This window comes from Salvia splendens, chromosome 1 (assembly GCF_004379255.2).
Source record: "Salvia splendens isolate huo1 chromosome 1, SspV2, whole genome shotgun sequence".
NCBI lineage: Eukaryota > Viridiplantae > Streptophyta > Magnoliopsida > Lamiales > Lamiaceae > Salvia > Salvia splendens.
In genome coordinates, this window is record NC_056032.1 from 29,575,267 (window position 1) to 29,591,233 (window position 15,967).

General features: G+C 42.8%; 1 protein-coding gene across 1 annotated transcript; it reads right to left on the bottom strand.

Annotated features, from left to right (window-relative positions):
- Nucleotides 1–5,336: 5,336 nt before the first annotated feature.
- Nucleotides 5,337–15,506, bottom strand: LOC121797866 (WEB family protein At2g38370-like). The gene is made up of 2 exons (XM_042196624.1): nt 15,234–15,506; nt 5,337–6,969 (listed from the first exon to the last, which is right to left on the bottom strand). The coding sequence occupies exons 1-2, from the start codon at nt 15,363–15,365 to the stop codon at nt 5,569–5,571; spliced, it is 1,533 nt and encodes a 510-aa protein (XP_042052558.1). The 5' UTR covers nt 15,366–15,506; the 3' UTR covers nt 5,337–5,568.
- Nucleotides 15,507–15,967: the final 461 nt, after the last annotated feature.

The following is a 15,967-nucleotide window of genomic DNA, read 5'->3' on the forward strand; positions in this document are numbered from 1 at the left end:
AATATTTGGTCCTGACTAAATTGCTTTTATGTTAGAAGTAGAACCGACATCTATAAAAGTAGCCTTCGATGACCCAGACGGGTTACATTGGAGAGAAGCTGTTCAAAGCGAAATTGATTCAATTTTGCTAAACCACACTTGGGTGTTGGTAGATCTACCTGTTGGTGCGAAACCTCTAGGTTGCAAATGGGTACTTAAAAGGAAATTTAAGGCCGATGGAACAGTGGATAAGTATAAAGCCCGATTAGTAGTAAAGGGTTTTAAACAAAAAGAAGGACATGACTTCTTCGACACCTACTCACCTGTAACAAGGATTACATCTATCCGAGTGCTTCTCGCTATTGCTGCATTGCACAATCTTGAGATTCATCAAATGGATGTAAAGACCGCGTTTCTAAATGGTGAACTAGAAGATGAAATCTATATGGAACAACCCAAAGGGTTTGTAGTACCTGGACAAGAGAAAAAGGTATGCAAGCTCGTAAAGTCTCTATATGGATTGAAACAAGCGCCATTGCAATGGCACTTGAAGTTTGATAATGAGATGTTATCAAATGGGTTCAAGATCAACGAGTGCGACAAATGTGTCTACATCAAGAGCACTAATAACGGTCATGTTATAGTGTGTCTATACGTTGATGATATGTTAATCTTGGGTAGCAAGACTCAAGTAATTAACGATACAAAGGCCATGTTAAAGAGAAACTTTGACATGAAAGACATGGGTCTAGCCGATGTAATTCTTGGAATGAAGATTCTAAGAACGTCTGATTGGATCATCTTAACACAATCGCATTATGTTGAGAAGATATTGAATAAATTCAAAGCCTATGATGGCGCGCCGGTTAAGACTCCAATTGAACTCGACGTTCACTTGAGCAAGAACAAAGACGAGCCCGTTGCACAAGAAGAGTATGCACGGGTCATCGGATGCATTATGTACTTAACTAATTGCACTCGACCTGACATTGCTTGTGCCGTGAACAAGTTGAGTCGTTACACGAGCAATCCAAGCAAAGAGCATTGGAGAGCTCTTGTGAGGGTTTTGAGATATTTAAAACATACTCAAAATCTTAGGCTACACTTCTCGAGATACCCTCTGGTACTTGAAGGGTACTGTGATGCAAATTGGATATCCGACAATAGAGACTCACTTTCAACAAGTGGATACGTCTTTACTATTGGGGGTGGTGCGGTATCGTGGAAATCCACAAAACAGACATGTATAGCCCGATCAACCATGGAATCGGAGTTCATCGCCTTAGACAAGGCGGGTGAGGAAGCCGAGTGGCTTAAGAACTTCCTTGAAGATATTCCATGTTGGTCTAAGCTAGTGCCACCAGTGCTTATCCACTGCGATAGCCAAGCGGCTATTGGAAGGGCAAACAATGGCTTCTATAACGGTAAGTCTCGACATATTCGTCGACGACATAACACCGTTAGACATTTGATCACAACAGGGGTGATTACAATGGACTATGTAAAGTCAATAGATAATCTAGCGGATCCGCTAACCAAAGGGTTAAACCGTGATCAAATGAATAAGTTGCTAAAGGGAATAGGTTTGAAATCCACAAATTAAAGAATTGTCATAGTGGTAACCCAACCATGAAGACTGGTAAAAAAAAAAAAAAAAAAAAAAAACTCAACCATGAAGACTGGAGATCCCAAGAATTTGGTTCAAAGGGACAACTAAGCTATGAGAGTTCATGAGAAACACTCAACTATATCTATTCTCTAGAGAGCAATAGAGTGTTGGAGAACTTGCCTAGTGGTAAAGGCTAAGTCTATGACTTTTAATGGTTCTTAAGGATCTCAAAGAGATGGAGTTCTCAAAGAGACCAAGTATGGCAAGGTACTTGACAAAGAGCCACCAATGTAAGTGCGAAGTGTGGTCGCTTCATAAAACGCACTTATGAATCCAAAGTGGTGTCCAAGACCGCAATGGACACAAAACGTGAGAACGGATGAGGTTGAGGTGTTTAAGCGTTAACACCATTATTTCGGTGCACGCCGTGGGGGATTAGTTCAAAGCATCGCGCTACTAAGCTGTCTGTGTATCCGATGGTGTCGACTATGGAGGGTTCAAAGCCAACAACTACCTATCCTTATGCTTATATACCTCTCGAGGGTTGAGCTTGTGTCTGCATGCATATGCAATTGGCTATTTCCACTCATGTGGGGGGTTGTAGAAATCATGGTGTACAATATGCCCAGTCAATGGATTTTGACCAAATAATAAAAATGACGAGACATTTAATTTTTTGAAATTAAATGATATAGCGTCGATCTACATTTTACGTAGATAAATGTAGTATATTCACTTTCTCAAATCCGATTTCAGGTGAGTGAGAAATAGTGGATTAAAGTTAGGCATAATTAGCTTTTAATTAAAGCTTGGAGTTTGAGCTTAAGGAATAATTAACTAGTGTTAATTATCTCACATATGAGAAGTGACACATCTTTTAATGTGTTTAAATTAAGTGAGTTTATGTTACTTAATAATTATACTGGACCAAGATGGGTGAAAGGGCCCACACGCGCGCGCCGCCGCCGCCCACCCGCCCGAGCCCGTGGTCACGGTCGCGGGCCCTGGCCCGATCTCGATCTTGGCAATTGGTCTTTGGGTGGTCTTTGGGCTTGGGTCTGGACCCATAGTAATCTTTTTAGACCACCGCTGAGTCAGCAATCCAAGTGGCTTGACACCTCGTCAAGTGTGGCACAGTCAGAGCTGCCACATGAGAAATCCACACGCTCCACACGCGAAAGGCACACTCCTGCCACACGCTTGTAACCGCCGACGGTTACGAATCTGCTATGATGAGCCTTCATGGCTTGGTTGACCCTGCATGGTGACTTGACCTATAAATAGGCTAGCCATTCCACTGCATTTCACACACTGAAAATCACAAGCATACTTCCTCTCTCTGCATAGTTTTCGAAGCTCTGCCTTCTTCCTCTTCCAGTTCGCCGGAGCTCGTTCCAACTGCGGTGTTGCAACAAACAAGACGTAGCCGTTTCATCTTTGGGGACGACACGCCAAAACCGAGAACACTACCGGGTCGTATCTCGTCTTGTGGAAAGAGGTCTTCCTCAACTCGGCTAAGTTCTTCTTTACAGTTTCGAATTCCCATTGTGATTTTCGTTTCTGTTTTTCTTTTCTCTTCTCTCGAGTTGTATTACGCCCGGTTAGTGTTGTTTTTTATAGCTATATCTCCAACACTTTCTAAATAAGATTTCTTCGAATTAGTAAAACAAAGAACGCCATGCTAAAAAAAGTCCATTTTTGTTAATTTGATTCGTCTTACAAAATTAATTATTTTCAATATTAGAAACATTTTTATCATATATTATATTATTAATTATGTGGATCTTATTTTCAAAGGGTGGAAGGAGTATGATCGTATCATTCAAAAATGAAAAACAAAATAATAAATTAATCACCTAATACACAAATCAAAAAAATTAGGGCAATATCCGGTTGCTAGAGAGCTTCAAGGCATTTGCAATGGAGTTGCTTTTGTGGCTGTGCCCGCATTCATGCTTCCATTGCAGCGGAATTTTTGGAGTGACGACTGCATTTTCAATACCCGTCGCGACGATTTTCGACATGGATGCGACCTATAAAATCAGCAACGGTCGCATCCTATTTTTTATTTTGTATTGCACTGGTAACTGATATATTTAATTATGTTGTTAGTATAAAAATATGAAGCTATAACGTTACTAACACAAGGGCGAAGCTATGTAGGGCCTGGTCCCCCTGGGCCCCTCAACAATTTCACTCTTTACCTACCTACTGTAAGTGATACATGTTTCTTTTTAGAATATTTCACTCTAAATGACACATTTCCAAATACAGAAACACTCTCTACTTTTTCCTTCTTTCTTATTGTATTATCTTTACTTTACTCACAAAACAACACTACATAAAATGTCGTATTGAATTATAAATGTTTCACTTAAAATGAGATGGAGCGAGTATTATAGTTTTGATACAATGAATATGTTGTGTAGATAGTGGAGACGGTAATGTTATCTGGCTCATGTCCCTTGGTGTAGTCTTGTGTTCAATTCCTCTTATACTCTATATTATCTTTCTTTTTTCTCCGTTTTTATTATTGATAATAATGTTAGAATTATAAATATATCATATAATATGAATATATTTAAATAATTTTTTTTGTAGTTCTTTTTCTCTGATTCATATTTTTATCATCTATATTAAATTTTATTTTTGTTTCTTCTTCTGAATATGATAGTGTTCTATTTTTCTCCTTTTCATGTACTAATTTATCCATTTCAAACTCCACCAATTACTTTCTTTTAAAAATTCATTATTGATAATGTTAAATATGAATTATATATTACTTCCTCCGTCCCATGAGAGTGTGCTTTACCTTTTTAGTTCGTTCCATAAGTATTTTCTAATTTTGGAAACTCATTTTTCTCTAATGAGGTGTGTCTTATTCTTAACTAACAATACTTTAATTACTTTTTCTATGTATATCTTTCTTATTTTACATTTTTGCATTAAAACTTGTGTCTAACCAAAACTGCATATTCTTATGGGATTACTTTATCATTTTTGCATTAAAACTTATGTCTAACCAAAATTGCATATTCTTGTGGGACGGAGAGAGTAGTATGTAAGAATTTTCTATTGCCAATATTGTAATTTGGTGACGTTTATATCAAACATATCCTACAACATTGACATTTACTTGGACACTCCAAAGTCTGGCTTCGTCACTAGTTATGAGTATTAAACTTTTTTAACTAATATTGATGCTAAGTAGAACTGATTTGATCAGTTAATGACTCATGACATAAGCGAGATTTCTTAAATCTTGATATCCAAGAAATGATATTGTTCTCTGTTCTCATTTTAGATTTGATCCTCATTTGATCGCAATCCTATATTTATATGGAGATGTGAGTGCAGCCCGCAATATATTGGCTTTACCTGGCTAGCCCACTAAATTTAAGAGGGTTGGGATTGACAATTTCTAGACTGATAAAATCATAGCTTGATTACCCCACAACTCAAACAGGTATAGCCTGCTTAACCCACACCTGATTAGTCCGTAACTCGAAAACCCGATAAAATTTCATGGACAGAGGGATATAATTAAATGTTTTACATCCTATAAATATAACTAATTTTTCATCATTCGTATTGGATTGATCGCATGTTAATTTTATCGGCAGTAATCCAATTAGTCCGATGGGCTAGCCCAAAATCCAAACATTTAGAGTTAGAGTTAAAATTTTACAACCCGTTAAAATATAACCCGATTAGCCCGAAATCCGCTGCACTGGCTCATCCCCAGAAGTTACAAGGTAAACAAGGTAAAACATGCATATATAGAAAGAAAGGCAAACATACATACAAATCAAAGATTCCATCATACATTTCCTAGAAAGCCATTACGACACTCTCCCTCTTCTACATCTTCTCAACAAATCTAACTTCATACATAACATGAACAACTCATAACAATCAGAGCGTCTCCGTCACGCTCTGCAGCGACGCTTCGAACTCGCAGCTCCATTGCTCATCTTCTTCTAGCTCTGCTTCGCCACTAGAAGAGAAATCCGAGCAAACCCGAATTTCTTCCTCTTTGCAGGCACTTCTTTGTTTTCCTTCCCACATTTCCTGCCCGAATTCTGACCGCTACTCGGCTTGCTCAGCATTTGCCCGAGCGAAACCTTTCGTTTCCCAATGACCTTGTTGTCTGCTTCGTAGTCCTCAGTCAGCAGCAGTTTCCTGCTCAGTATCTGCCCGATCGAGAGGGTCGGCTTCAGCACCGTCTTGAGCTCCTCGCTGCTGACTAGGCTCACGCCGTTGACATCAAGAAGGCGGGAGTCCTTCCTCTGTAGTGATGGATTCTTGAACTTGGTGCAGTTGTGGACAGAACGTCGTTTGTGGCCGTGCTCGGATCTCCACACACGAAGCGCCTCTTCCACTGCCAGCTTCCCTTGATTCGCCGTCTCCACTCTGCTCAGTGCCTCTTCCAAGGCCTTCTTGCTCGTCTTCACTTCCTCCGTTGCTTCCTCGACTTTCTTTAAGATTTCTTTCTTCGACACGTGTGCCTCCTCGACCAGGAGCATTGTGCCCGCGACTCTGCCCTTGCAGGCCTCGTCTGCTTCTCGAGCTTTGGAGATCAAGGAGGAATATTCCTCGAACGTGAGGGTCACAACAGAATCGAGTTTGGAGGGGTCGGAGCAGGAGAGAGCCTTCATTTCCGCAAAGGCAACAGCTTCGGATGCTTGTGCAGCTTGCTTCATCTTCTTGGCCGCGATCAGCCTGATCTCCGCAGTCCTAATCTTCGCCTTTGTTTGCTCGATCTCAGACAATGCCCTTTCGACTTGTGTCCTTGCAGCCTCCCCAACCTTCTTGAACTGCTCCGTCTCCGAGCTCAGCTTCTGCAGTTCTCGCGTAATATTTATCAGATCGTGGGCTTGTCCATCTTTGACCTCCTCGAGCTTCTGTCGTTTCTGATTGAGCTCCTCTTCCAGACACGAGGTTCTCGTAGTGTTTGAAGATAGCCTCTGACGAGTCCTCTCAAGGGACGCCCTCTCCCTCTCGATTTTCTTGTTGTAAGCATCAACTGTGGCTCGGATCTCAGCAAGATCAGTAGTCGTTTTTGTTAGGTTCAGCTTCGCCTGCTTCAGCTCGAAGAGAATGACACCCGGAGCCTCCGAGGGGCACAAGTCCTTTTCGTGTTTTCCCTCCTCTCCCGTTGCTTGATTCTTGGCATCACTCATTGATTCAGCTTTGAGTGCTGCGTTGATCTCTGATGCTTCGTTGTGCAGCTTCAGTTTCAACTCCTCAACGATGTTTTTCGTGTTTTCGAGCTCCTTCAAGACATCGAGCGTCTCCCTCTCTTTAACTATAAGGTCTCTTTCAAGTTGTGAAGTTTGTTCCTCCAAATTGACAGCATCACCAACCACTTCTCTCTCATGCTGCCATTCACAAAACTTAAATCAATCAATATTGCAAGAACTAAAATGGATAATGTGACATGAAGATTTTCTATCACGTTCAAAAATAGCAACACAATCCATATAATTATCATAGAGCAAAAAAATAGTTATAATATTTAATCAAGATTCGAATTTTCACTATAAACCATAGATGTGGGTAGTGATAAAATGCAATCTGCATCTTTTCTACAAACTCCAAATTAATTATAATCTGGACCGTTAGATTTCAAGATTTGATGTCAACAAAATACAAACTATGATCTGTGATGGAGTACGTACTAAACAAGCCCATCAGCCTAAAGCCCAAGAAAGAGTATCAGTTCGGCATGACTAAAGAGTTCAGTTCGGCACAACCAAAGAGTTCGGCCCCAGCCTACAGCTCGGTAAAAGCCAACCAATCAAACTCTGCTCTCAGGTCGGCATCAAGCTCTACTCTCAGATCGGCAAAAGCTGCTCGGCAATAATTCAGCAGTTCGGTCTCAGTATTCGACCGAACTAGGAGATAGTGGACTCATGCAGGATTTCCACCTCCACTACACCCACGATCTATTTAGTGGTGTCAAGCAGTCATTAACTCATGCAGGATAGTGGACCCATGCAAGATCGCCACGATCTCCACGACATCCACTACTTAGTAAATGGTGCTGCATGCCACGATCTTGGTTCAATGTATAAATAGAACCTAGATCAGATAGATAAAGAAAAGTTCTGTTAAGCTCTCTAGAGATAAAAGATCAAATAGCAAGTCTGTATTGTAAGCTGTAGAAAACAGATCAAGCAATACAACTCTGCCCTCTTTTCTTCCCGTGGACGTAGATTTACCTAAGTAAATCGAACCACGTAAATTCATTGTGTCGTAGTCTTTATTCTCTACCAGCATTTACTAACATCAGAAATTCGCGGAGCCATCACTGGCGCCGTCTGTGGGAAACAGAGAACCAAATTTGTGATAAAGCGAATTTTTGACCCTTTTTCCACCCCAAAAAAAATGCATACCAGATCACATAACACCCATAATACCGTTCGTGATAACCGTGAGGAAGCTAGTCCAGCTCGCAGGTCTGAAAAACGGCCTCGGGAGACATCTACCTCCGGTTCTCACGAAGAAGGAACAAGCCACTCCAGGAGAGATCGCACCGAGTCTTCCCAGCAGCCCGATTTAAATGAAGCTGTCAAGCTGTTCTTGGCCGAGAAGCAGGATGAGTTCTTAGCCTTCCTGCAAAAGAGCCAACAGCCGAAGACGAAAACGGTGGATTCTCCCTCCTCCTCCAGACATGAAAGTCACTACCCGCAGTAGTGACGTGTCTTCCAGGAGAAAGAATCCTCAACCCCGACATGTTCCTGTTCCTCCTCGGTACCGGAACCACAGGAGAACTCCATCTCCTCCGTACCGAAGAGATGTCGGGTTCGCCATGTACGGAGCATTAAAGACTCCGTTCTCGGACGATATCACCCGAACTCCTTTGCCGCGGAACTACCGGACACCGTCAATGACTTATGACGGGCTAGTGGATCCTCATGACTTCTTGGGATGCTATCAATATAATATGGCGAACCAGGGTCTCAATGAGGTCCATATGTGCAAGCTGTTCCCCGAGCTGCTCATCGGGAACGCCAGAAGGTGGTTCGACAGCCTTCCTCAAGGCAGCATTAGATCCTACCGAGATCTAATGGATGCTTTCCACAGGAGGTTCTTTCAGAAAGCGGAAGCCCGAATTACTTCGGCTCAGCTGCTTTCTATACGTCAAGGTCGCGACGAAAAGATCAGCGACTTCCTGACGAGATTCCATAAGGAATGCCTACAAGTAGATAATCTCAATGATCTACTTGTCATTTCGGCATTCCAAAATGGAATCCTGCCCGGAGCTCTCTACAGAAAGCTCGTGGAGTGCGGTCCGCAAACAGCTCAAGAAATGTGGGACATTGCGGACCAGTTTTCCCGTGCGGATGAGGCAGACCGTCGAAAACGGTCTTTAGACAGCTCATCCCGAGAAGAGAAAAAGAAGCCCGATCAAAGCGACCAGGTGCTTCCTCGCCGAACTCCTTTTGAAAGAATTCAAAGGGCACCGGTACAAGGCAGATTGGGGCCACGTCTCAATCCTGAGAAGCCGCCCGCTCAGTTCGTACCATTAAACAAGTCAAGAGCGGAAATTTTCGAACTACATTCCGATATGTTCGAAAAACCAAAGCGGATGACGAAATCAGCCGCGCGGCGACCTCAGGATCAATATTGCTCCTTCCATCAAGCCCACGGTCACGATACCGAGGAGTGCCGAAATTTGGCTGCAGGTATTGATGTTCTTGTGAAAACAGGAACGTTAAAAAAATACCAAAGCAAGCAGCCAAAAAAGAACAAAAGGCAGAGAGGTGCGAACTGCAATCCTCAGGATCCGAAAAGGCATGAGGATCCCGAAGACGACGACGAGCCGCAATATGATGGAGTAATCCAGACTATTGATGCTCTCCCTGCCGGGAAGACTAAGTCGTCCCTAAAAGCAGAACGCAGAGGTTCCAATCAAGAGGAGCCAACACATAAAAGGCTGAAGAAAGACGAAGTGATTACATTTTCAGATGCCGATCCCGTCCCAGCCATCTCTCCTCACCAAGACGCTATTCAAGCCGGAGTGGCAAACAAACTGATCCACAGAGTATTTGTGGATACAGGAGCGTCAGTCAGCATTCTTTTTAAAGAATGTTTCGATAAAATGGAAGTAGATCCAGCTCGGCTCAGTCCGGCTCCACTTCCTCTGAAAAGTTTCGCCCAGGAGGACACCCGCCCTGAAGGTATTATCAGCCTTCCGATCACGGTGGGAAAAGCGCCTACAAGCTCCAATACGATGATCGAGTTCTTTGTGGTGAAAGCTCGGTCCCCGTACAACATCATCCTGGGGAGAGACTGGCTCAACACAGTTCGGGCCGTTTGCTCTACTTATCACCTCACCATCAAGATCCCCACTAAAGGTGGGATAGCGGTCATCCGAGGTGATCAAAAGAGAGCAAAAGAATGTCTGCAGATTGCGCTTAAAAGCGCCGAGCAATCAGTTCGGCACCATCAAGCATAGCAATCACAGCAACCGGAGTCAGAGGCAAGCGAGATGACCGAAGTCACTTCAGAGCCGAACTCAATGACCGTTCAGTTATACGAAGATGATCCATCCAGAACGGTCAAGATCGGCTTCGCAGGAACGCCTCTACTCCGGGAAAAGACCATTCAGCTCCTCAAGGAGTACAAAGATGTCTTTGCATGGTCTCCGTTGGACATGACCGGAGTACCCCCCGAGGTAATCACTCATCGGTTAAATATTGATCCTTCAATCCGGCCAGTAAAACAGAAGCAAAGACTCTTTGCGGCAGAAAGAAGCCAAGTCATCCATGACGAAGTCCGCCAATTACTAAAAGCGGATGTACTATTCGAGGTGAAATATCCTTCTTGGGTGGCCAATCCTGTGATGATCAAGAAAAAAGGAGGATGGCGGATGTGCATAGATTTTACCGATCTAAACAAGCACTTTCCTAAAGATTGCTATCCCCTTCCGAATATAGGTAAAAAAGTAGAAGCTTTGATCGGCTTCGAAATTTTCTGTTTTCTTGATTTATACAAAGGATATCACCAAGTGTTGATGGATGAGAGTGACGCTCCGAAAACAGCTTTCATTACCGATTTCGGCATTTTCGCTTATAAAAAGATGCCATTCGGTTTAAAGAATGCCGGAGCCACTTATCAAAGGATGGTAGACAAGCTTTTTCGGCACCTAATCGGAAAACAGGTTGAAGTGTATGTCGACGACATAGTTGTCAAAAGCAAAAGCACTTCGGAGTACGAAGACAACCTCAAATCCACTCTCGACGTGCTCCGAAAAGCCAACCTCAAACTCAACCCCCAAAAATGTACCTTTTTGGTAGATTCGGGAAAATTTCTGGGTTGTTGGGTTTCAAAGGACGGACTCAAGGCAAATCCCTCAAAAGTTCAAGTTATTCAGAACATGGCGATGCCGAAGTCCATACACGATGTGCAAAGACTAACTGGATGTCTAGCCGCATTGAATAGATTCCTTTCCCAAGCAGCCGAAAAGCAACTGCCGTTCTTCAAAGTGTTAAAAAAGGCACCAAAGTTTGAGTGGGGAGCCGAGCAGAAAAAGGCTTTTGACGAGCTCAAAAGTTATTTAGCCGAGCTTCCAATTCTCTCTGCTCCAACAGATGCCGAAGTGATTTTCTTATACTTAGCGGCATCCGATCAAACCATTAGCGCGGTGCTTGTACGAGAAGAAGGCCAAAAGCAGTTTCCCATCTACTTTACAAGCCGAGCATTAAGAGGTCCAGAAACAAGGTATCAACCTCTGGAAAAAATTGCTCTGGCGTTAGTAAATGCAGCAAGGAGACTGCGGCCATACTTCTATGCTCACAAAGTATGCGTCTTAACCGATCTGCCTCTTCGGCAAGTTTTGACCAAGCAAGAAGCATCAGGCAGAATCGCCAAATGGGCCATAGAGCTGGGAGAACACTCAATCGAGTACCTACCTCGGAAAGCCATCAAGGGACAAGCCTTGGCAGATTTTCTTGCAGAGGCCAAGTTCGATCAAGCAATCCCTGTCATTGCCGAACAGAAAAATTCTGCCAATGCCGAACTAACACAGCCCTTGGAATCCGAAGAAGAGCCGCCGGACTGCTGGAGCGGATTCGTAGATGGAGCTTCGAATAAAACGGGAAGTGGAGCTGGTATTCTGCTTATCGCTCCCGATGGACACGAGGTAACCTATTCACTTCGGTTCTCATTCCCAACCACTAATAACGAAGCCGAATACGAAGCCCTCCTTGCCGGACTCCAGCTAGCGCAAAGTCTATGTATCAAGTCTCTCAAAATCCATTGTGATTCACAAGTCATAGTGAATCACATGTTGGGTACAAGTGAAGCCCGTGATGAGAGGATGAGGAAATATTTAGACAAAGCGCAAAGCATTAGCCGAAGTTTCTCTTATTTTCGGATAATCCGCATTCCCAGAGCAGAAAACAGCCGAGCAGATACTTTAAGTAGGTTAGCCGCATGTCCAAGCTCAAAGGTGGAGGAATTGATGCATCGAAGCATTGATGAAGCTGAGGTACATTCAGTAACCAGCTCGCCGAACTGGATGACGCCGATCTTACAGTATCTAGATCAAGGACAACTGCCCGAGGATAAGAGAGAAGCTCGGAAAATCACATGCCGAGCACTTCGGTACGAACTTCATGGAGAAGTCTTATACAGAAAGTCCTACCTTCAGCCGTTATTACGATGTATAGGGCCAGAAGAGACGGACTACATCCTCAGAGAAGTTCATGAAGGATCATGCGGCAGCCACATCGGAGCTAGAGCTTTAGCTAAAAAAGTTCTAAGATGGGGATATTATTGGCCAACCTTGGTACAAGAAGCAGTGCAGCTCGTCAAGACATGCCCGAAGTGCCAAATCCATGCAAATATCCCAAGGATGCCGCAGACCGATCTATCCACTATGCAAAGCCCTTGGCCTTTTATGCAATGGGGTATAGACATAGTAGGACCACTACCACAAGCTCCTCGGCAAATAAAATTCCTAATCGTTGCCGTGGACTACTTTACGAAGTGGGTGGAAGCTGAACCATTAGCTACGATAACGAGCTCGAAGGCATTGGATTTCGTCTGGAAGAACATAGTGTGCCGATTTGGCATACCCCACATCCTCATCTCGGATAACGGGACTCAGTTCACCGACAAGACGTTCAAGAATTGGTGCCAAGAGCTGAATATTCAACAGCGGTTCACTTCGGTCTCTCATCCACAAGCAAACGGACAAACGGAGGTAACAAATCGTATCCTGGTGAAAGGGTTAAAAGCTCGGTTAGAACAAGCCAAAGGACAATGGGTAGAAAATCTCCCTCAAGTCCTATGGTCCTACCGAACTACACCCACAACCTCCAACGGTGAAACTCCGTACAGTCTTGTGTACGGCACTGAAGCCGTGATTCCGGTGGAGATCGGCATACCCAGTCCCCGAACTCTAAATTTCTCAGCAGAAATGAATGACGACGGACTGAGAGCCGAGCTAGATCTTGCCGAAGAAAGAAGAGAATTGGCATGCATAAAAGCAGCCAAGTACAAGGAGCAAGTAGCCCGGTATTATAACCAAAGGGTGAAGAAGCTGCAATTTCAAGTGGGAGATCTCGTCTTGAGAAACAACGAAGTAAGCCGAGCAGAAAAGCTGGGCAAGCTCGAACCCACATGGGAAGGTCCGTATCGGGTGTCAGAAGTCCTCGGCAAAGGGTCTTACAAATTGGCTCACATGTCAGGAGAACAGGTACCCCGAACATGGCACATTTCCAACCTCAAGAAGTTCCATTTGTAAGAGACAGTCCGGTCAGTCAGTCTTGAGTCCTGTTCGGTCAATGTGCTTTCTTTGGTTTGCTTGGTCTTTGTTTGTCTCTGTGCGTTTTGTCTGTGTGTTTTGTCTCTCTCTGTGCGTGTAGTCTCTTACAAATGTTACTGAGGTATCTTGTTCTTCGAAGGCTGATCCCCTTCTTAGAACATATACAAGCCAACGATTGTGAGTCAAAGCTTCTAAAGAGGATACAAGACCACAATTCAGCTTAAACAAGCAGTTCGTCTGAAACGAACTGCAATAAGCCAACGATTGTGAAGTCCAAGCTTCTAAAGAGGATACAAGACCACAATTCAGCTTAAGAATCAAGCACTTCGTCTGAAACGAACTGCAACAAAAGTCCGATTCACGCGATAAAACTTGCCTGAATTAGGACAAGGGAAAGTCCGATCCACGCGATAAAACTCGCCGAATTAGGACAAGGGAAAGTCCGATCCCCAAATTAGGACAACGGAAAGTCCGATCCGAGCGATAAAACTCGCCAAATTAGGACACAAACCAAGTCCGGTCAAAGAAGAGTTCACTTCATAAGACCGAGGACAAACATCAACTTACCCCGTACCTTTATCCAGAATGCCGAAGTGATTCACTTCGCTTTTCGGGGGGGGTAGTGATGGAGTACGTACTAAACAAGCCCATCAGCCTAAAGCCCAAGAAAGAGTATCAGTTCGGCATGACTAAAGAGTTCAGTTCGGCACAACCAAAGAGTTCGGCCCCAGCCTACAGCTCGGTAAAAGCCAACCAATCAAACTCTGCTCTCAGGTCGGCATCAAGCTCTACTCTCAGATCGGCAAAAGCTGCTCGGCAATAATTCAGCAGTTCGGTCTCAGTATTCGACCGAACTAGGAGATAGTGGACTCATGCAGGATTTCCACCTCCACTACACCCACGATCTATTTAGTGGTGTCAAGCAGTCATTAACTCATGCAGGATAGTGGACCCATGCAAGATCGCCACGATCTCCACGACATCCACTACCTAGTAAATGGTGCTGCATGCCACGATCTTGGTTCAATGTATAAATAGAACCTAGATCAGATAGATAAAGAAAAGTTCTGTTAAGCTCTCTAGAGATAAAAGATCAAATAGCAAGTCTGTATTGTAAGCTGTAGAAAACAGATCAAGCAATACAACTCTGCCCTCTTTTCTTCCCGTGGACGTAGATTTACCTCAGTAAATCGAACCACGTAAATTCATTGTGTCGTAGTCTTTATTCTCTACCAGCATTTACTAACATCAGAAATTCGCGGAGCCATCAATCTGGATCCTTAAATTTTAAGATTTGATGTCAATCAGTAAGAAAATGTCAACACAACGTCTTGTGTTGGCATTTTCTGTTGACGTTATTTGTCATCTGTTGACATCAAATTTTGAAGTCTAACTATCCAAATCATTTAATTAATAGTTTGGAATTTGTAAGAGTTTGCATTTGATTAAGATACCATTTTCCCCATCATTTGATTTGCAAGAAACTGCAGAAACTTTATTGCATTATAGTATTAGAAAAGTAAGGTGATTGTTTGTCCCCACAACAATTAAAGTGGCAATAACAAAGCACGTTCTGCAGTTGGAGTTGGTGATGCAAATTAATCCTACTTTGAAAACGGAAAAAAGTGGAAAAAGGAGAAATGTGAATATTGACAAAAACATGGATGCATTCAATTTCTTGTATTTGTATTACATCGATGCAATGCAAACTATGAATCAAGACAAGATCTGTCATCAAAATTTGGACATACTCCAAATCTTGAATCTGAGTTTCTTCAATAAGCACAGTTAAGTAAAAAAAATCAAATCTTTGAGTTGCATTCGTGATTTCAATTATGAATAGATGAAATGTGAAATCGAGAGAACCTGGTGAGAAATGGGTTTCCAAAAAGCCATTCCGCCGAAGCGATTCACGGCCTCCTTGACGGACTCGAACGGCGCCGAAGTGTCGATTTCGGCCCGGCCCGAATCAAGAATTGGGGGATTTTCGGTGGCCATTTTGGTGAAGAGGAAAATGGGAAAGAGTTGAGTGAGTGTTGTATTGTATGTGTTCAAAGAGGAGTACGAACGACTGAGAAAGAGAATAACGTTAGAAATGCGTTGGGTTTGGTGATGGATGATGTCCTAACAATACATTATTATAATTATCTTAACGTTTGGATTCTTGTATCAAAATCTAAATTAGTTTAAAATTTTGGAGTTGGATCACAAAGCTACGAAAAGATATGACACTTTGATTAAATGCGGCTAAACATTTGATTTCCACTGTGTATATTGTGCATATTTTGTGCTATTAATTCAAAAATTTTCTTTTTGTTGTTCAATCTTTTATAATAAATTGTTTATAAAAAAGAAAACGGAAATTGGTAATGAATTGCTTGAATGAAATTTTATTAGCTATCATCGAATTCTTCATACAAATTTGAAATTTGGTTGTCCTTAAAGATATGAATAATATAAAATGTGTTGTTGAATTCGGCCCAAAAAGTGAAGAGCAGAGCATCATTGTTGGACCATTACCCCCAAAATTATGATCTGCGTAATAGCCGTTGGCCCAAAAACTTTTGTTCAAATAACAAAAGTACTACCAGCCTTCTTTT